This window comes from Platichthys flesus, chromosome 23 (assembly GCF_949316205.1).
Source record: "Platichthys flesus chromosome 23, fPlaFle2.1, whole genome shotgun sequence".
In the NCBI taxonomy this organism is placed as follows: domain Eukaryota; kingdom Metazoa; phylum Chordata; class Actinopteri; order Pleuronectiformes; family Pleuronectidae; genus Platichthys; species Platichthys flesus.
Window position 1 is genome coordinate 7,245,986 of NC_084967.1, and position 26,455 is coordinate 7,272,440.

General features: G+C 42.1%; 2 protein-coding genes across 5 annotated transcripts in view; one reads left to right on the forward strand and one right to left on the reverse strand.

The window, feature by feature from the left end:
* The window catches only part of tafa5a (TAFA chemokine like family member 5a), a 144,943-nt gene that overhangs the window by 57,486 nt on the left and 61,002 nt on the right, over positions 1 to 26,455 (forward strand). The gene's annotated exons all lie outside the window — the stretch shown is intronic.
* Positions 5,857 to 14,469, reverse strand: LOC133949105 (uncharacterized). Of its 3 annotated transcripts, none has more exons than XM_062383287.1 (6): positions 14,177 to 14,469; positions 12,612 to 12,682; positions 8,687 to 9,714; positions 8,313 to 8,468; positions 7,426 to 7,518; positions 5,857 to 7,162 (listed from the first exon to the last, which is right to left on the reverse strand). In XM_062383287.1, exons 3-6 carry the CDS (start codon positions 9,689 to 9,691, stop codon positions 6,845 to 6,847), a joined length of 1,572 nt encoding a protein of 523 aa, XP_062239271.1. In that variant the 5' UTR covers positions 9,692 to 9,714; positions 12,612 to 12,682; positions 14,177 to 14,469; the 3' UTR covers positions 5,857 to 6,844. The 3 variants fall into 3 exon arrangements, with proteins under 3 accessions (XP_062239271.1, XP_062239270.1, XP_062239272.1); XM_062383286.1 differs by lacking the exon at positions 14,177 to 14,469 and adding an exon at positions 13,690 to 14,094; XM_062383288.1 differs by lacking the exons at positions 12,612 to 12,682; positions 14,177 to 14,469 and adding an exon at positions 10,003 to 10,288.

Below are 26,455 nucleotides of genomic sequence, written 5' to 3' on the forward strand. Positions count from 1 at the left end.
TCTGAAAACTTAATCAAAGAAAAGTTAAATTTAATTTGAATATTACCCTGAGTTGAAAGCCCCAGTGATGTTTTTGTGATTGTATGATTATTAGTATTAAATATATATTTTTTTATAAACCCTCATTTCTCCTCCCTGTGTTCCTGGTCACTGATAAGCCTCTCATCCTCTATTTGAAAAGCTCAAATATAAATCATCGCCTATTTTATGTCTTCTCCAAGCTCCTTGTCACATTTTAATGTTGCACGAGGAAACTGCAGTTTCAGTCAAAAACCAGTCCTGTTCGCTGGGCGTCCTGGAAATAGTCCCCATAGTGGTGCTGCCCGAGCACATGTGTGTTGTGGTGTAGCACTCTGGAACGGAGAGGAGCCCGAAGAGGGGACACAGTGTGTTTTTAATGTGCTGGATGCAGATGTGGGGAAGCTGCGCCAGTGCAAGTCTCCGCAGGGGGCTGCAGAAGGCTGTGCAAAGTGTGTCTGTGTGTGTGTGTGTGTGTGCAGGCAGGTGTTCCTGTACGCCTCACTTTGTATACATGTGCAGCTGCCTATATGCAGTTGTCAGTATAGACTGCAGTCCTAATGTGTGTGTGTGTGTGTGTGTGTGAGTGTGTGTGTGCATCACACAACACAGCCAGTCAATAATTAGCACAGACAGCAGGGGGAACACGATGAGAGAAAACAAGAAGGAAAACAGGACCAAAAAAAAAGAAGAAAGGAAAAATAGAAACTAATAAGAGCAGCAAGCGCAGCTGAGTCCCCCCCACCACCACCACCACCACCAAACCACCAATCCTCTGGTTACCGTTGAAATCCAGATAAGGATGTTTCCTCTCTCATTCCGCTAACAAGGCTCTGCATTGGCTCTGACAGAGCTTGAATACCAATTACGCTGCCCTGGCACCTCCTCCGCCAAAAGATAGAGACAGAAATAGGGGTTGTGGGAGCGAGAAAGAGCAGCGGTGTGTTGGGGGGGGGGGGGATAAGCCGGTGGCGTGGCGGGACAGAGAGGGACACACAGAGAGGCGCGAGCGGGGAGAGATGAATGCAGGGACTGGGGAGGGACGCGGAGCGGATACAGCTGACCACATAAAATGACGACGAGTGGCAGCGGGGGGGAGGCGGCAGGAGGAAACAGCATGTGTCTGGGAACTAGCGAGGAGAGAGGGATGAAAAATCAGGGAGGTAAACAGGGCGAGTGTGAGACTTCGGGGAGCTGTAAACAAGTGGCTCCCTTTGTCCACAACTTTTCATCCTCCGAGGTGATCGGAGGAGCGTGACTAGGTGTCCTTCACTGTCGGAGGCCGTTTCCCACCGAGTCAGAGCTACTTTTCTTTTTTTATTTTTGCTCTCCTCCCTTTGCGTCTTCGAGTGACGGCTGCCCATCGGCTGGTAATAATAGTGGAGGCCCGACGATAGCGCCAGTGTTGAAGTCGCTGAATAATTGATCATATATGCCGCGCCGCAGTGAGCACATAGTCTCCATTAAAGCACAATGACTGTCTGTGCTCCAGCGCTTGGCCCTGGCTTTAGTAGTAATGTACACACACACACACACACACACACACACACACACACACACACACACACGGACATACTGTACATAATGGCAGACACATTTGAATGCATTCGCAAATGGAGAACTGCCTCCCGGTACTTGACATGCTCCCGTCGCCCCTTTCCCTTTTTCCCTCTTCCCCATCTCCTCCTCTTTTGTTATGCAAAATGCTGTCGCTACAGTAGGCAGTGCTGTTTCCTCGGTAGGAGCAGGCCGAGGTTCCAAGAGCCGAGTGTGGGATAACAATTCAGCTTTTAAATAATTAAAAAACTGGACGTGAACATGCTGAACTCCGCTGAGAGGAGCCACAAAGCAGGAGGCCGGACACTCTAACCCCCATGTCACCGCTCGCTGGGATACACAAAACTATCTTTTACTCATTCTCCTGCCGTCTATTTCTCTCCCGTCTCCTGCTTCCTTCTTTCCACGCTCGCGGCGCTTTATTTATATATTTATTTGTTTTATTGCTGGAGTCGATTGCCAGGCGCCACCTTTGTGACTGACACAAAGACGAGTGTTTGCTTTGAGCAGCGGCGGCCGTGTTGCTCCATCACCTCCTGCTCATCCGGTTATTGTGTGTACAGGGGCGCGTGACATTGTGTTCTGCTGCATCGGAAGTTATTCTCCTCCTCCTCCTCCTCCTCCTCCTCCTCCTCCTCCTCCTCCGACGTACTCCACGACTCCACATTGTTGCTGTGGTGAATGGAATGATGTATGTTTCTGCAGCGGGCAGGTTGGCGCGGGGGGTTCAGTTGAGCAGTGTGTTCTGTTGAGCCTAACGATTTCACCATCACTCTGGACTATTTAAACTTTCATATGGAGTTTCAAAATCGACTTATCTGCGGGCTGTAGAAACCGACTGCGGCCATTAATTTGTTATGGGATGTTCATCGCACACACTTAAGCCAATCACACTAATTTCCTTTTGACAGTCGGTAACATATATCCACTTCCCAGGCATTATCCTCGTTGAAAACATATTCAAAAGTTTATATCTGGTTGGGATTTAGTGGAGACTTAAGATGAAGCCAGGAAAGAAGCAGCGGGGAGCTGAAGCTAAGTTGAGACCAGGGCTGAGCCTTAGTCTCCATCATACTATACACTTACACACAAAATGAACACTATGGGCTTTTCAAAAATTCATTAATAATCTTCGACTCAATTTAGTGTTGTTATGCATTTATAATAATAATGATAACAAAAATGTGCTTAAAGCTACTTGAGTATAAATGTGCTCTCCATATTAATGGTAGTTTTGGGAAATACAAGAAATACTATGTTAACTTCTTAAATACAATATTAATACACATTGTTGTACTGTCTTGTCTTTAACTGATGTTTAATTCAATCATTTGTTTGGATAATGCTGACTGTCAATATATATATATATATATATATATATATATATATTTATTTATTTATTACATCAGAAAACATCTTATTTAACCTTTTATTAGGTGTCTGCAGGTGTTCTACTGAGACTGCACACTACCAAACAATGTTCACTTTTGAGACAGAGCCCGAAAACCTTGCTATACGTTCATACACTTAGCCCGAAGTGTATGATCCTGGAGGTGCCTACAATGATAGTGTATTTGGTCCAGAGCACTGCCAAAATGTGGGTGAGCTACTTCTCGGGATGTGTGGCCAGTGTGGATTGAAGTAGTCTTACATATCCCTTATTAAAGAGCCGTGAATTTGAGGTGCCTCCCAATTATTCTACAGTATACTTGTATATTTGAATGCACATTAAAATGTGGTGTTGCTCAGACAATGTCGGGCATGTAGACTGTAAACTAAGATGAACAACACGTCTATGCTTCCTTTCACTATCCCAAAAGCCCAAATATCCTGAATACGAACCAATGACATCATTTGGAACCAGTTCCCGCCCATACACACGCTTGACTAATCACGAGTCAGTCTCAGGTGTCAATCATGATGTTTCACGCCGTTTTTATAGCATCATATAAAACAAAAATCTCAAACAACGGGAACTTGGACAAAATAAGAAATAGTGTGATCAGAAAGACCTGAAATGAAAGAAACCAACTTATTTGACGTGTACTTTTACAGTTTTGTTCAGCCCATGTCCTTTTATTGTGAAGGGGGCTTATGGGTTTATGACCAACAAGAATCAACCAGCTCTTGGATGGGGGCTGAGTTTCAAACAAGCACAGGAGAGGACCCAGTTATTCCTCGATGTGCTTCTACCAGCAGTTATTTTACACTGCTGCCGGGTTTGATCGGCACTTTTTAAAACAGATCGGGTTTTTCTGAAAGTCACCCTTTAATTCCCCTGACATTTTTTAGACGGGCGAGGGCTCACGTCAGCTGCCTCTAACAAGGTTGCATAAGCTAAGTAAAATCATTTCCCAGTGACTCACACGCATGAGGAATGAAGGAGCAGAGTTTTTTTCCCGTTTTTCTAGTGGGAGTTTAATTAGCTCTGTCACATATTTTGCAGTGTTTTATTGCAGCCCTATGGAGTATATCCAAATGCATAACGTTAATATGTAGCACGCTGGAAATTTGATATTAAGGTTTATATTAAGCATATATATCACAGTTTATTATCGCAAAGGAATCCTTGCACAGATACTTTTTAATTTGCATTTTGTTTTATTTTAGAGTGACCTCCTCCATTCAGAGAATGCCTTGAATATATTGTATTTTCCCAGAGACTGCAGCACTTTGGCTATTCCAAGAAAATTAGAATCGAACACAACAAAACTGAAATTGTGTCCTGAAGGCTGCAGCATGCCGTCCATGCCAATCTGCACCCCCCCCCTCCCGCAGGGAATATTCCAAACCATTTCACCGTTTTTTTTCCTCTATATGTTTTTCCGTCTTCTTCTTCTTTCCCGGCTTTCCTGCACCGGAGGCACGGGTTTGTGATATCTCTGCAACCACGGGACGGGTAGTGAGGTGTGTTATCACTGCTGGCACACTTTAAGAGGCACCACACACACACACACACACAAACATACAGGTGCTGCAATGCACAGATAAAAAAAATTGATTGTGACAGTCTCCCTCTCGGTGGACCTCAGGAGAAGAGGAGAAACAAACCAGACAGTCACGTACACTGGGCGATCTTCCCAATAAGATCGTTTCAAGATCAGTTGCTGTGAGCGGCCGCAAATAGAACGCAAAACAGAACTTGAACGCATCAGTCCCGTTTCCATCGTTTCCCGATTTGATTGTATTTTCTCGATTGTTCTAATGCATTGGTCAATGATGAAGTGTTACTCTCTCAGGATCTAGTGAAATACAGATGAGTTGGGTTACATTGAGCGGCGTGTTCCCTCAGATAAGAATATATTTCTCCCGAGGTGCTAATCATTGTCCGCAAAAGTTTACAAGTTTATGACAAATATCGGAAACCCCTTCTGACTCCCAGCACTTCGAACACAATGCTGCGAAAGAGGGTTTACATTGGGGTCAGGACTTTCTCCAGAGTTTGCCTTCCACAAATGAGCAATGCAAATTTTCTTGTCAGATGTGTCCACAACAACCAAGAAATGTGTGAGTGTTAAGGAAATTAGAGTCACTTCTCTGTTGGACTTGGGTCTGTTGGGACTGACAATTGTGGCCTGGAATCACGCTCAGCTCTGCACAGACCACTTTCACCTTCTAACTGCAGGGTTATACTAAATATTGATAATAAGTGTATATACACTCAAAAAAATGGCTTTTTGGATTTACTTAACAAAGTTATGTCAAGTGGTTCCACACAACTGTGTTAAGTAACTGCTTATGTAAATTATTGTGTAATATAGACTTAATGAAATCAAATACATTATACACAAGGGAATTGAGTATATTAAATTAAACTTGATTTGTTAATTTTATGTAATATTCTTTTATTGAACCTACTTAATACTGTTATGTTCAACTAATTCAAGTTATAAAATTAAATTGAGTACATTCAATTCAACTATATCGGCTAATTTTTATGTATTATTCTTTCATTGAACCTACTTAATACTGTTATGTTCAACTAATTCAAGTTATAAAATTAAATTGAGTACATTCAATTCAACTATATCGGCTAATTTGTATGTAATATTCTTTCATTGAACCTACTTAATACTGTTATGTTCAACTAATTAAAGTTAAGAAGATATAAAGTTAATGCAGTCAAGTTAACTTTAAGTAAGGTAGTTGCATGGAACCACTTGACATAACATTCTTAATTAGATATTAAGCAACTGAACTGAATTTGGCCTACTGAAATGCCTGGCTCTGTTAAATAGAAAAAGAATGTTAAAAAAGTCATCTCACACACACACACTGTCGTCACAACAAAACTGCATTTATTTTCCAGCAAATTGCAGTTGGGAACAGCGAACTGTTATTGCAAGCTACTTGACAAATATCAATTCTCTCATAGCCTCGTCATGTTCCTTTTTCAAAAACTGACCATTATGTGTATACATGTAAAACAGCAATGGGTTACAACACATTTCTCAGGCAATCTCAGCCTACTCTGAATTTTCCTTCCCTTTAGTAATCTCTCAGGAACTATCCTGTTTAGTGTTTAACAAGCACGTACAGCAAAACCTGATGAACAAACAATATTGCTCATATAAGACACAGTTTGAGGACAATGATCTGTCAAGTGACTTGAAACTGCATTGATTTTGCAGCAATTGGCAGTTTGGTAACTATGGAAGCTCATTTCCGCCACTGTGATGAAGAAAAAAAAAGTTAGCATCTCATTATTATGGGATAGTGTCTCAATATTATGACTTAGTCCCTCATAATTATGACTTAGTCTCTCATAATTATGAGACGCTAAGTCATTATTATAAGATACTATGCCATAATTATGAGATACTATCTCATAATAATGAGATGCTAAGTCTTAATTATGAGATACCATTTTTTTTCTCTTCATCAGTTGCGGAAATGGGCTTCCATAGGTAACCGCTACTTGACAGAGAATAATAAAACTGCAACAGTTTAAATACATAAAACCTGAATCCTCGTATATCCTCATGTTCCTCTTTCAAAACTGTCCTTTAACAACATACATGTAAAATAGAAAGGGATTACAAGAATTCTGTAATTTGTTTCAGAACATGTTTACAAAATATTTACTTACATACTTTCAAATGAGAAGCTAAAGTGTATATTACAGCTGAAGTGCATATATAACCATAACACATGAGTTTTCCTCAACCCTTTAGACATCGCTCGGATCAAGCAACTTGAGAGAGCATACGAACAGTTGAACAGTCAATAAAACCACTTCTCCCCCTGCATGGCTCAAAGAGCGCTCACCTCATTCATGAAGTTTGTTCTTCAGTACCTGGACCTTGTTTGAAAGGCGGTTGGTATCAATTCCCATCAGGACTTTTTGAAGAAACTCAAAAGTGTACTTGAGTTCAGGCGGGTAGCTCAAGTTCAGATTATAGATGACCGCTAACAGCAGAGCAGTGGCCGTGGCGGCATCTCCAATGTCCTGGAGCACAGCAACATCCTCAACTATGATCCCTACATCTTCTGGTGGATCGGAGGCATCTGCTCCCTCATGTTTGATGACATAGATCCCGATGGCAGTCCCATCCATCTGTCTCTGGGCATTGTCAAAGTTCACGTCCTTTATCACAAAACAAAATGAGACATTTTATTGAACATAGGAAGGCCTGTGTTGAACAGGTAAATCTATTCATTCTTTCTTTCTTTACTCCCACCATTAGATTGTGTATTTTGCTGCATAGTTAAAGTAAGTTATATGCAATGCATATAATTTTGTGATCAATTTTGCCATATTATTGCCACTAGGAATCGTATCATAGCCACCACCGTTCCGCTTTAACATACCAATTCTACACTGTTAATGGGACATTTTCTTACACTTACCAGATATTCCTTTATGAGCTTCTCTGGGTCCTCATTGAAATACACAGCCAGTGATTTCAGGTTGCAAACCCTCCTTGTAGCAATGGTGTCATTCTGAAAAAGAGGTAAATGTCACTGTACAACACTTCAATGTCATGAAAGAAGAAATTAAGAATTAAGCCCCCCATACATTGGAGCATTTAGGGAGAGTTTTTTAGTTGAGGCTTAGTAAATGTAAGTGAAAAAGATATCACATTTATTAATTATATTAATTATCAAAATGAGACCACATAGAATAGGCTAAATGTGTGTAATTTGGTTAAAGAGAATAGATTTTGGCCAGTTTAAGTGTTTGTAACCGTTTATTTTTTTTAAACTTCACCAGACATAATATTGAATTTTTATAACTAGGTGTACATTTGACTCAGCACAAATAAGTAAATCCTGGTTACGACTAGACAGAAGTGCTTCGGTGCAACTAATTCCAGGATCAGACTTTGCAAATTCAGTCTGTTTGACGCAACTGCATCTTTGCCCCTTGTGGCTTGACATAATCCAAAGACAGCGATAAAATGTCTGGGATGCCCCACAACATCCCGATGTAAAGAATGGCCTGCTAGACTATCGTCTGAGAAGTCCTTTTTCTCCAATCAAAACAGTAAAAAGAAGATTAATTGATGCCAGATTTGGCACATGCACTAGTAATATTAAACATTTACAATTTTTGCCCCCAATTGTCATGAGAATGAGAGTTTTACAGTTTCCATTAACTGTGGGTACAGGATTGCATAGATTAAGGGGTGATTTTATCCTGACTCAGACATTCATCAAAAACTAATATCTTTTCAGTCGGGTCTCTAGTGTAAAATCAGCAAGACTGAAACACTGCAAAACAACTAATCACAAACCTCTTCAATGACAGCCATGATCTCCGCGATCTTGCGTCCTGCTGCACCTCCCTTCTTACGACAAACTCTGGAGAGCTTGGGAGAGTGGTGGTCAAGTTCTGACATAAACTTGGACAATAGTGCGATGGTGGTAATACGTGTGAATTCTGCGCATATCTGGAAAGAAGAGTTGGGGAGGGGAGACAGAAAACAACTTTTAGCAATTTGACAATAGAGAAATAATAAAAAGCCGCATTAAGACAATTTGTAACTTCAGTAGAGCTCCAATAATGGAAATATAAAAAAAAATTACATTCCAAATTCTGATACAATATTCTTTCAATAATAATTATTTGTGAGTTGTGTTAAGAGTTGGACACTTCATTTTGACTTACCTCACGTTCAGAAAAAAGAGCTGGCCATCTGCTCTTGAATTCTTCAACGGAGGGCATGTCGACTACAACCTCATGCCTCCTGTGGGCAAAGGTTTTGTCCATCTTCATTTTGATTATCTGATGGTTGTCCCTCTTGTTGACCTCAGATAGTAGTTCCAACCTCTCTTTCTCCATACTCTCTTTGTCTTCTCCGGCTGGATAGTCTGGTAAGTAGTTTACTTCGGCTCTCCTGGGTTTTTTAACTTGGTTTGGACTTCTATGCGTGTCGCCTCGTCTGCGTTTCAGGGAATTGATGCTCAATTCAGAGGTTATATTTGTTAGGCTAGTGCGATAATTCGCCATCTTGTACTTTAAACTGATCTTCCAACCATAGAATCCAGTGACAGAACCTTGCTCCTTTAGGCATGCATGCTTTTTAATCAAAGCTTCTGCTACATCATCGAACTCTGCACTATTAGGGTAAGCTTTGTACTTAATTATCTCAGAAGCCAATGACTCTAAAATGGAGGACTTAAGTTTTGGGCTTGGGTTCAGGAAAGTGCCATTTTTTGTATATTCCTGATTGGCCTTCACCAGTTGCAGCTCTACTTCATAAGAGAACTGTGGTATAGGGAAGCTTGCTGGCCAGGCTTGAGATCTCATTGTCGAGGTTGAGGATGTTGACTCAGGAGAAGAGAGTATCTCGGTGTCCGTAGAAGAAAAGGAGCTGGATCCCACAAAGAGAGTACTACCTGCACTTGAAAGAGTCACTACACTAGGTCCTTCCTGCGCATTTTTTATCACTTTAACTGTGCCTAAGTTTTGGAGATCTGCTGTTGAGATCAGATTAAAAAATTCGCCGAAATCAGCGTCCTTGTATTGCAATCTGAAGTCCTCTGCAACTGCACATTGTCTTTGGATCTCAAGTTTAAGGTCGTCTACTGACTCTGGTATTCCAAAAGGCAGGAACAATTTTTCGGAATTGTTTTCTCCCAGGATAATCCGCAGCTTTAATGGGTCTGTCATCCTGGTCCAATCCAACTCTTACTCTATATATAAAAAAAAGTACAAAACAAATTTAGACAGAGCCTGGATAGCAAAACTATTATACAAGTCTCACAATACCTATATGTGGCAAGCATCATCTTCAACTAAACCTCAAATCAAATCTGTAGAACTGAGCTGGCCACCTGTTATTGGCTGGTCTCTGGTACCAGGTGATGTCACCACCTATAAAGTGCAACAGGTGATGACATCATCTGGCAACAGAGAGCAGCTAACAACCAATGAAAATGTTAGTCAAAGTATGTTTAACTGTTGCTTTGCCATACATTTACCTGAGGAATGTATGTATCTTTTCAAAGTCACCATGCGAAGTGCTCCAATTCTGTAGTCAAATAGAGGGTATCGATCTGCCAGTTCACTTAACTCAATCAGAGAAACATTGGTTGGAGATGGATCCAATTGGAAGGCCCGGTAGTGTTCCCTGTACCATGAGGGTATTTTTTTCACTATGAATTCTAACTTGTCTTTCAGCACACACATCTGCACAATTTCTGCAAACTCTGGCAGGCCACCAACTGATCCATGTGCTATTACCATGCCACTCCTGTAGTTTATGCCATCAGCACAGACATTCTGGGCAAGATTAACCACGGTAGCATCAGGGTACTTCTGAGTGAAGCCAATTGCTACACCCTCTTTTAGGATTTCAACAGGGACTGTTGAAACTCGTGCAACTTCCAGAGGGTGTTTTTCACATCTTGATGAATGCATATAATGGCCAATCATGAGTTGATGTTTATTTGCCAAAGATTGGGTTATGTTTTTGAAGCAGTTTGTGTGCCTTACAACTTGTTTAAAAAACGTATGTTTTGCTTCAAATCTCATTGTCCACAAGAAAACAAGTGGACCAAAATGGCGAATCATTGATGGATAATGTTCCAGAAAGTGATGTTTTGGCAGCAGTCTTCTTTCTGGGAAAAGTTCTTGGAACCTATATCGGTGCTCTGATATTTTACTCTCCAAATATGCAATGGACTCATTGGTATGGATGGGGCAAACCACCAAATCAACAATATCCTTCAAGTCTAGTATAAGTTGCCAGGCTGGTTCCACCTCTGGTATCAGATTTCCAACAATTAGTGGACACAATCTCAATAGACACCAATTCTCGTGTGCATTGCCACCGATAGTTTTTTTACTTTGAAAGGTACGTGGTAATAAATGAGGGCGATTAGTCTTGTCTCCCCATTTGTATGGAAAAGTCTGAATCATCTGATTTAGAGCATCAAAAGAGAAATACTTCTTGGCTATTAGAACTCCAAAACATTCAGCTAGCTCAACAGGCACTATGCCTTCGAAGAGATCATGAGCAACATCAGGGGGGAAGCCTGAAGTAACCTTAAAGTAAGAAAGGCTCTCAGCTAAAACACATGTATTTTTCACACCAAAACAGTGTTTTCCTTCTTCAAGTGCCCTTGCTACATATACACGATGCAGCTCTTCAGTTCTGAGTTGAAATTGACCAGTTTTAACCTCTTTTGACTGAACCTCTGAGCGTGTGGCAGTACAGAATCTACAGAAATACTCTCCAGAAAAACTTTCAACAAAACCGGCCAATCCGTGAGCTCCAAGATTATCTGCCACTACACACTGGACTGTGCCTTTGATAAATGCTCCTAGATGGTCAATGAACACCCCTTCCTGCTCTAAAGTGACAAGGTCATTCAAAAGGGGCTGAAATATTTTCTGATAGCCAAAGGTCTTTATATCATCACTTTTACATAACAATCCAAGATTAATCGAGGAGAGAGATGAATGAGAACCTGGTGGCAGGTTTCCTAGAACCCAATAAACTGAGCAAAGTTTATGCTTTTTGCGTGATGTCCCCAACGGATTGCAGATTTCAAAATCATCAATATAGAGGCACAAAGATATTCTAAGTTCTTCACCAGATTGAAAATCACTGTTTAGAAAGTGAAGACTATCTCGATAAGATCTATACTGCTCCTGCTTTACTGAATGCTGCTCTGCATGACTATCAACAACTTTATTGATTATGTCCTTCTGTCTGAGTAACTGCTGCAATGATGTCAATATGGGAACATACTGAAAAGTCCGTTTTGGTTGGGATTCGAGTATGTATTCAACCGGATCAACCACATCAAAATGTTCCCTATAATATTGTCTTCGTTTGAAAGCAGTACCTAGTGGGCCATCCTTTGCTACAGCTTTTAACAAAGGGTTAAAAGAAGATAATGAATTAGTCAGTTCTTTAATGACCAGCTGGTCTACACAGAGGTTGTGATTCTTAAAGGTATCTAGAATAACTTTTTTTGTTACAGGTACAGATGCAGAGCTTATCAAAAAATGCAATTCTGTCAGCAGTTCATCAATTGCTGTGCTTGGAACTTGGAAATAGTTTTCCAATTTTAGCAAAAGGGAGGCAAATTTCAGTTCTATGGTTTTTGGGAAATCCTGCGGTTCTGTGTCACTTTCACCATCACCATCTGCATTGGTGTTTCTATCTTCTGAGAGTCTATCATCCACTGCGCCATCGGCTGAAGTTTGAGTTTCACTTGTTTTTACAATGCCCAATTTAAAATCTTTTAAGGTATATGGATTGTGCTTCCTATTTTTATGTGACTTAAAAGTACCATAAACATTTGACTTAAAGGAGCATCCCTCAAACATACATTGCACTGTTTCGTGACTCTTCAGGTGGTTGTTAATGTGACAAAAATATTCTTGCGCTGAAGCTATGTGACTGCATGTACACAACTGACAGTTAAAGGTTACCCCATTCACAGATTTTTGCAAAGTGTGATTACCATGAGATCTGCTTAAGTGACTATGAAGAGCATTCCATGTTTTGAAAACACATGGGCAATGAGAATATGCACATGGGTACTGGTTTCTGCGGCCAAAATGGCCATGAGCTAACCTGTAATGCTTCAATAGTAGAAACCTTGTTGACACTGCTGTCCTGCACTGTTTGCACTGCCACATGAATTTCTGTGGGGGAAAGAGAAAGATAAATTAATCACTCATACAAACCAAAAGGTTTGACCATATGTATAAACTTGAAACCAAATAGTGCAATATTTCCTCAAAATCTCATATCTTGATATAGCTCATTTCATAACCAGATAATATATATCATGCTATAGCACATTTTTGTAGTAAATGTAGTGAATGAATAGTCTATATAAAAGGATCAAAAGAAAAGGCCTACTTTTTATTACAGTTAGAATTAAAGGACTAAATACCTGACCAATACAAGGGATTGACTCATATTTGCTTATTTCTCATTTTATAAAAAAAAAAAATTCAAATCTTCTATTAAACATGTTAACGCTGAAAACTCTCATGCACTGACGGTGAGAATAAAGTTTTAATCGGCAGTCTGTCTCTTTAGGGCCCTCTCTGTGTGCGCCTGTGCCTTGTCACGTTCACTCCATATTTGTGTTTGTTGCCTTCATGCACATTTCTAAAATTCCATCCTGCATCAGTGATGTGTGGGAGAACGTGTAGACGAAACATATTGCGTGATTGAGTGTGAATTTCGACCCAACGAAATAAACGATAGACGTTTTTCTATCGTCACACGACATACATCATATCCACTGATGTGCCAGTTCACAATGAAAAATAAAAATGTGTGCGTTCATTTGTTCCGTTTCATATTGGGATGATTTAGACGTCATACTTACGATCATGTGTTAACTTATTAATCCATGGTGTCGGATCATGTATCCGTGACGCGCCGTCACGTCCCGTGTTGTAATGAGCGTGCACATTAAGTGTAAATGCTGCCTCAAACTCTGAAGTGAATCACACAAACTCTAAGTCACTTCATGTACGGATCAGGTGCTTGTAGGTTAAAGGGAGAGCAGGTCAGAGAGGAGAAGGAAACAGAAACTCCAGCACGGTCCAAACCGCCCGCCTGATCCTTGTGTAGCTGCCGACAGACTCTGTATTTGCACCGGTTGTTTCTACTGTTCTTTAACGAAGTCACTTACCGGCTGCTTGAATGCGTACTGCTCTCGATGTGTCTCTCGCGCTGAGCGAGTGGGTGCAGTCCCCGGGGCTTGTGTGTGCGCATGGTGTGTGTGCGCATGGTGTGTGCGCATGGTGTGCGCACGTGTATGGCAAGCCGGCTTTTCCCGCTATTGGTATTACACATGACGGCCTACACAATGTCGACTTAAAAAAAATAACTCCCGTTAATCATTCGTAAACGGATTCATAAACTTCAGGGTTCACAAAAAATATGATCGTGTTCAATGCACAACACTGGTCATATCGCACAACTCTCTGAGACCCGATGAAATGAACACGCAGCTTTGTAAAACACACAGGCCTCGAGACTTCGGTTTGCAGATTTACTCATAAAATCTAATGAAATGATGATTCTAAAACACAAGATGTTATGCTGACTTTCTATGTTTGAATGTTTTAGCGGCACCATTTATAACTAAAAACAATGAAAAAAAGTAAAATACTTACATGCTTCACAACCACAGTCCATGTGCCAAAGTGAGCGAAAATGGCGTAACACCTGGTGGAAGTACGGCGTATTACGGCGTCGATAGAGGGACAATCTTCAATAAACGGAGAGTCTATCGCGTTTTATTCAAGAATGTAGTGTTGACACAATGAAAAGCTGTTGAGTAAAACTGCCATTAAGCATTATTTCGTTCAAAAACCACAACTGACTAAATTAAACTTAGCAAACCGCACTTGTTTAGTAAATCCGATGAAAGAGGATTCTTTAAACCCAACAATAGTGAGATTTCATTTTTTTGAGTGTATATATATATATTATTGGTTTGTGCCTGAACGCCACGTACCATTGTTGACGCCCATCACAGCAGCAGACCTGGATGCAAAACAACCATTCTGTTGGTATGTCAACCTAGCATGGATCTACATTATCGGGGAAAACCAATTATACATGTTATTAAATCTACATTTTTGTGAATAGTCGATTATGGACGTAATCTGCCTCTACAGTCAGACTCGGGAGACAGTGTGAATTTAACATTAAACACTAACAAATACCTTCAGTTATAAGTAGTTAGTTGTGTTGACGTCCTGTCTTATGCACGTGTTCCCCTCTGCTTTCTCATGTGCATTCCCTTCATCAAACCAGTGGCCAGGTTATCTCCTCCTTTATCATTATCTCGCGCACTAGCTCATAAATCTGCACGCTGATAGCCCTGCTCCAGCGTCTTAATGCATATTCATAATGCCTCCACCTAAATATTCATGAGCAAATGTCTGGCCAAACAGCTTCCCCCGCCAGAACGGTGAAATATAAGACACAGTTTGCCTTTTTATGTGCTTGTTTTCACTGCTGTTTGTGGCAATGGGTGGGGCGTTTTGGGGGGTGGGGTGATATAGTTGCATGTCTAAAGGAGAATTATGGGCACACAAGTTTCTATGCAGACGACTTCTACGAGGTAGTTCCCATCTCAGTGTTTTTTTTTTCCAAAATTGTCCACGGCCGGTAGTTGAAGATGAAAAACGAGCCGAGTAACATCGTTGGAGAGGTTTATTTTCCCGGGGATGGCGCACATACATCACGGCTACAGCAGTAAATGACATATTACAATGCAAATTAGAGATGCATCACTTGCACTTTTTTACAATCAAAACAAAATAGTAAACTCGATGTACTTTATCAGTCAAAGGAGCTTTTTATTGGACAGTGTTGTGTTGCTGTAAGTTTATTCCATCTTCCTGACTGTAGCTCTAACCAGCCTCTAAAGCTAAACCTCTTGTGTATTTGCATTGCATCTGCAAACATCTCTAGAACAAATCTAGTTTTTTTACATATATATACTTTGGCAATCACAAATACTTTCCTCTGATTCTTAGGTAATAAGTGTCATTTTAACTCATGTCTTTGTTTAGTTTGTCGGTCTGTTAGTTAGCAGGGTTACACAACTTCTTATGTGTGAGAGAAAACTGAATTGGAAGCAGTTTAAACTGGGATCTGACTGTCTGCATGGACGCTAAATACTTTATGGATGATGGTGCAAGCCAGCAAGTGGCAAATAGCGTTTCATACAGCTTCACAAAGCAGCGATGGATCAACACACCAAGTTAGAGATCTGTGAGGAAAGTTCAAAAACTTTTGGTCGCTAGGCTTATTAAACTGTGATGGGACAAATTAAAAGATAGCAGGCAGCCGAAGTCGAGATCAATAATGGGAAATTATGCTTTGATATGGTGAGATGGGGCATTAGCCTGAGTGGAGGTTCCAGCTCTCAGAGCACCCTTCGAGTTGCTTTGAAATTCACTTCAGGGATCCAGTGCATTAATCGCTTGACAGAAGCTTGTGTGCAGTGGTGGAGAATGGGAGGTGGAGTGCAATGCTGTCGTGTACAGGAAGTGGTCGTCAGAATCGACGGGGTAGGGCACACTGCTTGTGTCACACAGCGGGGACGTATAACACACAATTGATCTTCCTCAGAATTGTGAAATAGTTTTCTGTTTATTTACATCATGTAAAAGTAAAAGAAAAAGTCATTATTTTGGGGCATCTCGTCCAGCCCGGGGGTTACAAGTGCTTGCCACTGTGTAGCTAAATATCACAAAATGTAGTCATAGCACACAGACATTATAATGACATTTAAATATGAAACCCACTCTGACATTTAAAATCTGACTTTAAGCAACACTCCTCTTTTTCAACCTTATCTTTATCCTGACTTTAGCGTTAGGAGTAATGATCAGTACAATGTGTCAAGGCTGGTCGGCACAAGAACACAATAATGACCCACTGGCCACTGAAACTTCTGACCTGGTATCAACATGGGACCACAAGCTGTCTGCTCCGAGGATACGTCTGAACACACCCACGTCTGAGCCTGGGCCTCGGTTACAGAGGCTGAGACCTTTATTTCCTGGATAGTGATAAATGAGCATCTTTTATAAAACCAGATGATTCAAGATTCACTGAACATAATGGCTTGGCTTATTCAAATTGGGGTAACTGCAAAGCAACCCTATCATACACACCGTCATCCAAAAAGAGGCCTCAGGGGAAATCTTCTAATAACATCCTTTTTTTGTACTCATGTTTCACGTGCTGTGAGCTTTCTATTGCTCACACTTTCAGTTACACAGTGTATAATATTCTGTATGGCATTCAATTTCTTCATGGTCAATTCCCTTGTTAATGATTTGAAGTGCAACATTAGGATGTTGCTCGAATTGAGAGAAACTACTTACTTGAGGCTTTTACAGCGGGGATGGGATGTCCAGCTTGAGAAACTGCGTCACAGGCATAGCAGCGTCACCCTCACTGTTTCACTGCAGTGTGTGTGTGTTTGTCTGTGTGTGTGTGTAGGCTTGCAGGCTGTTGATTCCATAGTAAGCACTTTGCAGCAGCCTTGGTCGTTGACATGTCACACATTGAAGCTCCTAGCTGCGAGCGTCCGGTCCTCCCAAGTTCCTGTTTGAGCATCACAACGACCCCAGAGCCCCTGGACCCTGTCATAAGTGCTCATCATCTGAGTTGAGTTAATGTAAACATATGCCCAGTTTAAAGAACCCCCCTCCCCCCACACACACACACACACTCAAAACTGTGTGTTTTTGTGTAACTTCTCTTCGATGTTGCAGTGTAGAACAATGTGTGTGTGACACAACAGGTGTTCTATCTGCAGAGGCTTCCAATACTTGTGTGAACGAGCAGGATTTTGGGAAGCCGGTCCGTTCCATTCTTGTACCCAGCAATTAAAGAGTTGACATTAATGTTTGCAGTAATGGCCAAGGACGTGGCTGTAGGGCATCTGTACGACCGTATCTGTATGGAGAACCTATGTACAAACAGTAGATCTACATCTGGTTGAGTGCAATGTAGATTTGCGCGGCTGAATGATGTCCTCTGACTGCGCTTCTGCTTCTCCCCGAGGGCGTGATGGAAGAGTGCGAATGTGATTAAACAATTTATTGTTCTTGAGAAGTTACACATGCAGTAATTATTCTGGGTTATTTGGTTTTCTTATTTTTTAAGCAAAAACTTGCTCAGCTCCATTTAGCATGGTTTTTTAAAAACATGCACGTCCCTTTACATTTTGAGCTTTCCAGTGCAGTATATTTCATTTAAAAACCCTCAATAAGCTCATGTGAAGCAACACTGCTTTTGATTATGGATTGTTCTGCTGCACCAGTTTTGACTGCGGTTGGCCTTGTTTTGTTTTAATGATGTTCTTTCTTATTTTAGCTGAAGCTCAAATCAAGAGAATCCTCCAAATTATAATTAGTGCTCAGATATGAGATGCGAACCCAGTGAAGGAGGAAGTACTCAGACATTTACAAGCACAAATGGATAGACAAAAAATGTACTGAAGTAAAAGTACAACATTAAGGTTTCTACTTCACTAAAATGAACTAAGTGCTTGCGTTTAGATATAAGTATTTAAATAAAAGTACTTGCTAATTCCTCGAGCCGATGGTGTAATAAATCATTTACTGTGCTTGCCATGGATTATATTTAAGAAAACAATAATACAGAAATATACTGAACACACTTTTAGTTACATATTAATCAATGGCCTAATTTGCTCAATCTGATTGGATCAATGGACAAATTTCTTAATCTTTTTATTGAGTATAAAGAATATATATTTGTTGATAAACGTAGTGAAGTAAAAGTACCCAAATTCAAATCTACTTATGTCGAGTACAGATACATGAAAAACACACTTAGTAATCAAGTAAATGTACTTTGTTACATCCCACCACATAGTGTGATATAGGTCAGAAGAGATGCAGGTCGTTTTCTGATGCTCGGGTACGAGACTGCTAAGGGACTCTGACAAAGTGACAGTGGCTGACAGCATGTCCCTGCGTCTGACAGCCGAGCGTTCCTCGACTCCTGTTCCTCCTCAGCAGGACACCACATGTTCATCTGTGAAAACATTTCAATCGCAGAGCAAAAAAAAAGAAAAAAGAAAGCAGAGGAACAAGTTTCTTTCTTTCCTCCCTTTCACATATTTTCAAACAGGTTGCACTCCTGAGCGCCGGTATCTCCGTTTCCAACGAGCCGAAAACCTGTCGCAGGCAGTGACACGCGGTAGCTCAGAGTGAGCGCTTGTGTGTGTGTGTGTGTGTGTGTGTGTGCGCGCACATGGATGAACAGCCACCGTTAACAATGGTCCGACATGAGATGAGCTGGGTGCTTTGTTGTCTCATTGTCAGTCAGTCAGCCGTCAGCAGCATTATTGAGATGATTAGGGGAAGGCCTTTTGTTTCCGCCCAGAGAGTCATGTCTTTGCAGCTCATTTAGAGGAGAGGAGAGGGAGAGGAGTGGAAGAGGAGGAGAAGAAAGGAGATGAAGAGGAAGATGATGGAAAAGGGACAGGTGAGGAGAGAGAAAGTGAGGAGAGAGGAGAGAAGTAGAGAGAGGAGAGGTAAAAGAAGATAGAGGTGGGGAGGAGAGAGGAGAGGAAGCTCAGGGGAAGAGCAGAGGAAAAATGGAGAAAACATAAATCCTACTGAATAACTTAGGTCACGGCACAGAGCACTCTGTTATTTTTACTGGTTTTCTCTCCTTTGTCTTCTTTGCTCAATTTCTCCCTCATTTCTGCCACATTCCCCTCTCTCTATCTCTCTCTGTCTCTCTCTGTCTCTCTCTCTCTCTCTCTCTCTCTCTCTCTCTCTCTGTCCATCATCTCTCCGTCTCCTGCCGCTCCCAGACACTGTGGCATCCACACACAGAAAAAAATAAATTGCAATCTTTGAAGTCTCAATGGAGTGTCAGCCGCACGCTTCCTCACTTGTCTGCTCTGCTTTCTATTGGCGCCCCCAGAACGTTGTGCGGTGGTAATTGAGCGAGCTGCTAATCAGGCGCAGCGTGGAGTTTTTTCCCCGTTTTCTTCTGGTGCGATGACAGTTCTCCGGCATGAAGAAGCTGAAGGCATATGGTAAACGGCCGTGTGCTAAACCCCGCTCCCCCCCAGTTTCTGTCTCTCATGCTGAACATATGCAGTTTACAGTGATAACAGTGGCAGATGAATCCTGTAACGGCCGGTCCTCGATTTCAGAGGTGAACAGAAGCAGGCGTCTTGTTTCTGACAGTAACCGTCGGTTCTGACAGCTGAGATGCTGCTGTGGTCGGCCGCTTTTTGCCTTTGTTATCTAGATGAGGGGAAACTCAATAGAGCTGCTTTCAGACATGCACTGAACCCGGGATAATATCCTGAGATTATCCAGACAGGCTGAAATGTTAGAGTGAAAGGCTATACGGACATTCTCCGGAGTTTCTCCTGCTATCCCCTCGTACAAACTCCAGATAATGTCCGAGTGAGTCAATGAGAGAATACAGCTAGATTTGCATAGATTAATCATGAGCGGGCAGGCGGATAATGTTTTTGACCCGCGAAAGACGCAGAACATGTGCTAAAATACTAAGGCTAAAGCTATAGGTGTAACATCATCATCTGAAATAGCTGAATATCTGAATTATTATCGTTATTGTTATTGTTATTATCATTACTTTTGCGATTGCTTCCCGAAACTGGCTCCCTGTCAAAGTCTATTTCTCACTTCCAAAGCCTTTTACTGGCCAAAAGACCTTTCATGTTTATTGACCTGGTTTGTGGAGCCCTGTTTGTTATTCCCTGTCTCATCTCACAGAGCTGGGGCTACAGCAGGTTGTTAACATGGTGTGTCCAAGTCTGGGACAGAGCTGCTAACACTGGGAGCATTAATGACCATGTCCCACAGAGTTACTTCAGAGTGGACGTGAATTTCTGATGCATCCCAAAAACTAGTGATGTGCCCCCTTTGATTTAATGCAAAGTTACTACAGTGTGTAGTAAGACAGACATGCTACTGGTTAAAACTGAAGTTAGGAGGGATCAATACTTAAGATCACCTGTTCAACAGCCTCAGGCCTGGTCTGATATGCTGTGCTTCATACACACTCTGCAGACGGGCGACACAGTTTATGCAAAGCATTTCAAATCGTCTTCGTGGCTTATGGCCAAGTCCCGGAACGGTCCTCTTAATAAGCTCCCAACAGTCGAGACCTATCAGCGAAAGTGGAGGCCCTGGTGGGCTGCATCTCTACAGACTCATCTCCTGTATTCCAAGTAGGGCTCGCAGACATTTTTTTTTCTCCATGCGGGACCCAGCAATATGAACTTTCAGTGCGATGCGGCTGCCAGCGTCCTGTGCCAAACAGTCCATTCCGTCCGTCAGAGGGGCGGCTTCAGATTGGTGTCTCTGGGCTGCTGGCAGCATTAGCCGAAGCAAGGAGCTGCTCCATCAGTGTTTTTTGGAGGTCAGTCACTTAATAGACTATTTCAAATGTGATACACTGATCCTGTAGAGTGTTCCAGTTTTTTTTTTTATCACAATGCAGCAGGAGCGAGGCTAAAGCTTCAGAGCGAACAGTAAACAAGGAATGACGTAAATGTGCGACTTATGGAATCAGGAATAGTGCATCGGTGTTGGACCTATAATTGTGGTTCCCTTCATTGCCATCGATGTAGAGAAATCCTAGATCCGCCACTGCAGGATCCACTCTTGCAATCAATATGTTATCGCTCTCAATTGTCGACATCTATATTTCCTCTCACTCTGAGCCCACAGTTAGCTAGAACATTAAAGAGGTCCGTGCATTCACTGTGCCTACCGGAGCAATTTTGTTGGCTACAAGTACAGGGTGCCTCGTCCTATATTGACTGTCCACTTTTAAATAATTAAACGCTCAAGGACCATTATCCACTGCTTCTGCTGGCTTGGGCCACCATGCTCAGCAAAGTCTATTTTCACAAGCGTGGTCATGCTGGGACCTGTTGAACCGTTTTTCTTCACTTTGACAATGGCCTCATCCTTTCCTACAAAAGCATGAAAAGATCCTCCTCGTAGAAAAATACAGCCCTGCAAAGTCGTGTTCCATTTTTGAGCTCCACTTTGTTTGCTGTGTCACCTCAAGCAGAAATATACAAACACAACAGAATAAGGCTCCAGCCTTTTCGCTTCACTTTTATAATCTCGCTGCAGTGAATGGGGTTCAAAAGTTAATGGGATTTGCCAACTTGCATGTACAAAACAGCACACACAATAAAGGGTTACCAGCAGATACAGGAAAAATAAACATTTTTCTTTCTCTGCCCCTTCGAAAAATACAAGGACGGAAGCGATAAACACACACAAAAAAATGCTTTTTATTGCTGCAGGGGTTTTCTGTTGATTTCAATTCCTTCTTGGAATCCTCATTTTGAAAGAGGACAAAACTATGTACAAAAAGAGATATGTCCTCCTCAAACAATGTAACAGTCACTGCCCACAATCGTCCATGCGTCCTTTACGTTGGCTTGTTTGTTAAGCCATACAACCACTAGGGGGCAGGAAGGTAAAGAGAGTTTCAGACATCAACAAACAAGCAGACGATGGAGGACGTGAGAAAGAGGCAAAAGCAGGTGTTTGTCCATGTGCCTAGACGAGGTAACTTCATAGTAGTTTCTTACCAATCTGCAAAGTCGGAACACTTCAGTCAATTTCCTATCTGACTCCCACCCTGCTTCAATCCCTATATTGATGCACCCGTGTTACCTCTGTCCAGCCATGCGATCCACCAAGGACATGCCCGTCAATCTGAGTAATCCGCCACGCCAGTCATATAACGAAAGCAGTTTGTTTGGAAGAGCTTCATCTCTTGTTTTGTGTCCAGACCTAAATGGAGGTTTCATGGTATGGAGATTGGGTAGAGGTAAACCTGCAGGTCATAGAGCTTGCTTTCCCCACCCTGGCTCAGTGAGTATGTCTGCCACAGCACATCACGGACAGCAGGCTCTGTCCCTTTTCGGTATTTAACATTGAGCATAAATGAGCCTCAAAGCAGAACCTGCTACTGAACCATAGGCGCTTGCGTTCAGGATGAGGAGTTCATTTCAAAAGTGATGAGATTCCAGGAGCGTGGATGCAGCAGTAACCTGATCACAGAATCCTATAAAAGAGTGCTTTATTGCTGAAGATAACTGTAACTACAGCCCAGCCCCCAACACCACCACTGATCTTATTACATGCCGTCTGCAATACTCCCCTTTGGCTATTAGAAATAAAATGAATCATACGCTCAAATTGGCATTGACATGCAGTGAAGCTACATGTCTTGAAGGTAAACTCCATCATCGCAGTAAGGACACCTGCCCGTGTAGCTCTCATTATCTGTAGATAGGCAAACTGTCTATATTGTGGTATATTTGGGTTTATTTCTAAAGCTTTTGAAGACAGACAGGAGACAGAGGACAAACAAGGATGAAAGGAAGGAGCAGCCAGTTGGAGATGGAGCAGTGGGGACACACCCCGACAGAAAGAGGGACAGATCAGAAGACAGATAGGACTGGGGGAGAGGCTGGCAGACGAAGCAGGGTGTGTGTGTGTGTGTGTGTGTGTGTGTGTTTGTGTGTGTGTCTTTATGTCCCAGCTGAGGATCGGCAGAGCACCAGCACAGAGGCCAAGTTAAATGGGAAGGGGGAGATTAAAGGCAGTGGACGGGGCCTGCAGCCTCTGTATTCAATCACCACTCTCCCCCTCACACCTCAGCCTGCATGCTGATGGAGCCGCAGTGAAAGGAGCCATGCACCCTGCCACTCCCATACACAAGTGCAAAGACTGTGCACTCGTCACATTTTTATCATGGCATTGTCCAAAAAAAAACAGGGTTATAATAACATCGTAAAATCCTGTCGATAAAAAAGCTGCTGTCATTAAAATAACATGATTCATCTTTGACAGCCTCAGTGAAAAGCAGATCTCTGGTGCAAGGGGCAACAAAATCTGAACACAGCGTTCAATTACGCACAGTAACGCTCCTCTTCTCTTCCTCGTGAAATATCCCTTTTTAAAAAAAGATCTTTTAAATCTCCTCAACACTCCGCCAACCTTTCCTCGGCTTCGAATGAGAGAGATCATTAAGTCCAGTACAGTAGGTGCAGGGGTGAGTGGAGGCGCGCTGGACGGGGGAGGTGGGGCGTGGGGGGGGGGGGGGGGACATCTGCACTGGTGCGTTGAGTGCGTATGTGACCAGCCTGGTTAATGTCACAGTTACTTACCGAAGACTTACAACTTCAGCCGGATTTATGCGTCTCCGCGGAGGTGTCCTTGCGGCGCAGGCGGCGGCAGATGCTCGTAGCGTGGGAGCAGATTCATAGTTCAGTGTAAAATTTCACCTGCTGATTGTCACAACGAGAGATGGATTATTCATGCAGGATTTAAGGTTTCGCTTGATTGAAGAGGCAACTTTCTGGGAATATATCATGGACATTTTGTTCCGGGATTCTACCCTCAAATATAAGGTTTGATTTAAAAACAGAAACACAGTTAATTAATTATTCTGAATTCTCATATTTGCATTTATATTTTTGAAGTTTTATTTTAACAGTTCTTGTTTAAAGTTACACTACCTGCGATGGAAGGAACCATTTCTAGCCTTACAGTATCATTAGATCCGTCTTGTATTTGCATTGCAATGTGGCAGAGTCTGACTCTCGTTGTTGTGCTGCAGCACTGTACAGGAATTTGGTTCTGTAGAACTGGTAGTAAGGTGTAATGAAGGTATATTTTAGTACAAACAATAGTTTACAATATATGTAGACAGAGGATCAAAGACACATCTGGCCAGAACCAGGACACAGATTTGCCGGTGCCAGATCCCTACCTGACAGGAATTCAGTTTTTTTTTTCCAGACTCAATGTTTTCCCTGATAACAGACATGTACCTTCACCACCATCCGTCTCTCCCAACATGAGAACCATATAAGAGCAAATACCAGAAGCTCAGGATGACCAGTCTCCGTGTTGTACCCGTGTAGCCCCGAGCTGCAGTCATATTTTTGAAGAGTTGCACCTCAGCTCTGACAGCACCTTCCGCCGAGCCACCGAGCTCCTGTGACACCCCGATGCAGGAAACATAAATCCATTACTCGTCCATGTTGGCGACTGCGACATTGACTTAAGAGGTTAGCTGTGGTTTCCTCCCGGCCATCGGCGCGGCTTCGCATTTGCCTTCCCCGTCACGTTCGAAAGCATGTCTTTACAGGAGCTGAAATGCCCCCCCCACACACAACAATGAGTGGATCTTTTCTGAGGTGGGGATAAAGAATTTCCTTTTAAAAAAAGGCTTTGTGGAAGTGATATTTTGTCGTCAAAGAGCTGGAGAAGGTTGTAACTTGTGAATGTCCCACCCCCCGCTGAGTGCCGGGTGTCAGCGAGAGAATAAGTGGAGGAAAGCGAGGAAGGGAAAATAAAGCGCAACAATACAAAGAAAAGGCGAGATTTAAAAGAAAAAACACAACTGCAGCTCAGGTAGCAACATGAAAGAATCCATGCATACGCTCCACGCAAGTAGCGTCGCACACACTTGCAGATGCTTAGTTATTGATTGGCACACACAGGAGCCCGTCGGGGGGGCCCGGATCAGGAGCCTCACACCGGCTGACATGCCTTGCTTCCGTCCCTCGAGCGTGCAGGGAGAGAGAGGCATGATTTGACTTCCACACATCCACCCAGGGGTCTTTAGTGTGAGAAATCATAGCAACATTTAAGGGACTTCACCTTATCATCATTGCCCTGTGGCGATGTATCCTCCGGGGCTGGAGAACATGCTTAATTGCGGCGGTGAAGTGGTGCCAGTATGTGTGTGCGCACATATACGCTTTTCCTGTGTTACCAAGGGTCACAGGGGTCATTTGTTTTCCCTTTTCTCCCACCGTTTTAATTGATGATCATTCATTGTTTCATGCCAGAACCCCGTTATTAAGCAGAGTTCATTATTCTTAAAGACTAACGCTGGGGAAATGAGGGTGTCTCGTGGGAAAACACCATTCCTTACGTGCTTTACACAAGGTCACAGCAGGAAGAAGGAGGCCCAGGCTTCATTATGAAAACCCCACTGAGCCACAAAGGGACTCGCTGGAATGTGTTTAATCACGAGTCAATACAACATCGAAGAAAGTACATGCATTACGTGGATAAGAAGTGTCTGAAAGCCTGGAGGGAGGGAGGAATTAGCATCCGTGCATCCACAAGTCCTTCATTTCAGGCTGCTGTTATCAGTTATACAAAAATTTGTAAAATGTTTAATAGATTGTTTATTTATGAGATGGCATCCTCAAATTGCTTGTTTTGTCCAAATAACAGTCAAAACCCCGACAGAGTAATAAAAGCATTTATCACTAAGCCTGCAACCATCAAAGACTTCATTTATGAAATTAATAAATAACCTGGGATTTTTTTTTATTTTCAATTAATTGATTTATCTTTTGGTCAGGACAAGTTCATTAAGTGTTTTGTTTTTGCCAACCAACAGTTGGTTGGCAACTCAATTTATTATGACTTTTTTGTAATTTTTCTATTAATAATCATGACTGCAAATTGCTTATTGAGTAACCAATCAACTTACCTTTACAGCTCTCATCTACACAGTGCAGAGGCCCGAACCACCAAACTCCAGCTTCATCTGGTGAATTGGGATTTACATTTTTAAATCAAAGTAATTCGATTTCAACTATGTAAAACTAAGGGTGGCCTCATTTGGCCAATTTCAAGTCATACTCACCCCTACACACAATTACAAGGACTTTGGCCATTTGAAGTTTATTTGAACAGATAGTCTGGCCAAATGATCCAGTATCGAGAGGGTGTAAAGATTCTAAAGAACTGGGGAGGCTCCAACCCAGTGGTGAAGTGAAGTTGGATCGCACGAGTTTCTGTGAATTTCCAAATCTCTGGGATCCCCACACAAAAATAGTTTGTTGAAAT

Bases quoted from the DNA above. Each gene is read 5' to 3' on its own strand.
- LOC133949105 (XM_062383287.1), bottom strand. From the start codon at position 9,691: ATGACAGACCCATTAAAGCTGCGGATTATCCTGGGAGAAAACAATTCC. The intron at 8,469-8,686 runs GTAAGTCAAAAT...TCTTCTTTCCAG, and splicing joins CTCTTTTTTCTGAACGTGAG to ATATGCGCAGAATTCACACG. The intron at 7,519-8,312 runs GTTTGTGATTAG...CCTCTTTTTCAG, and splicing joins TCATGGCTGTCATTGAAGAG to AATGACACCATTGCTACAAG.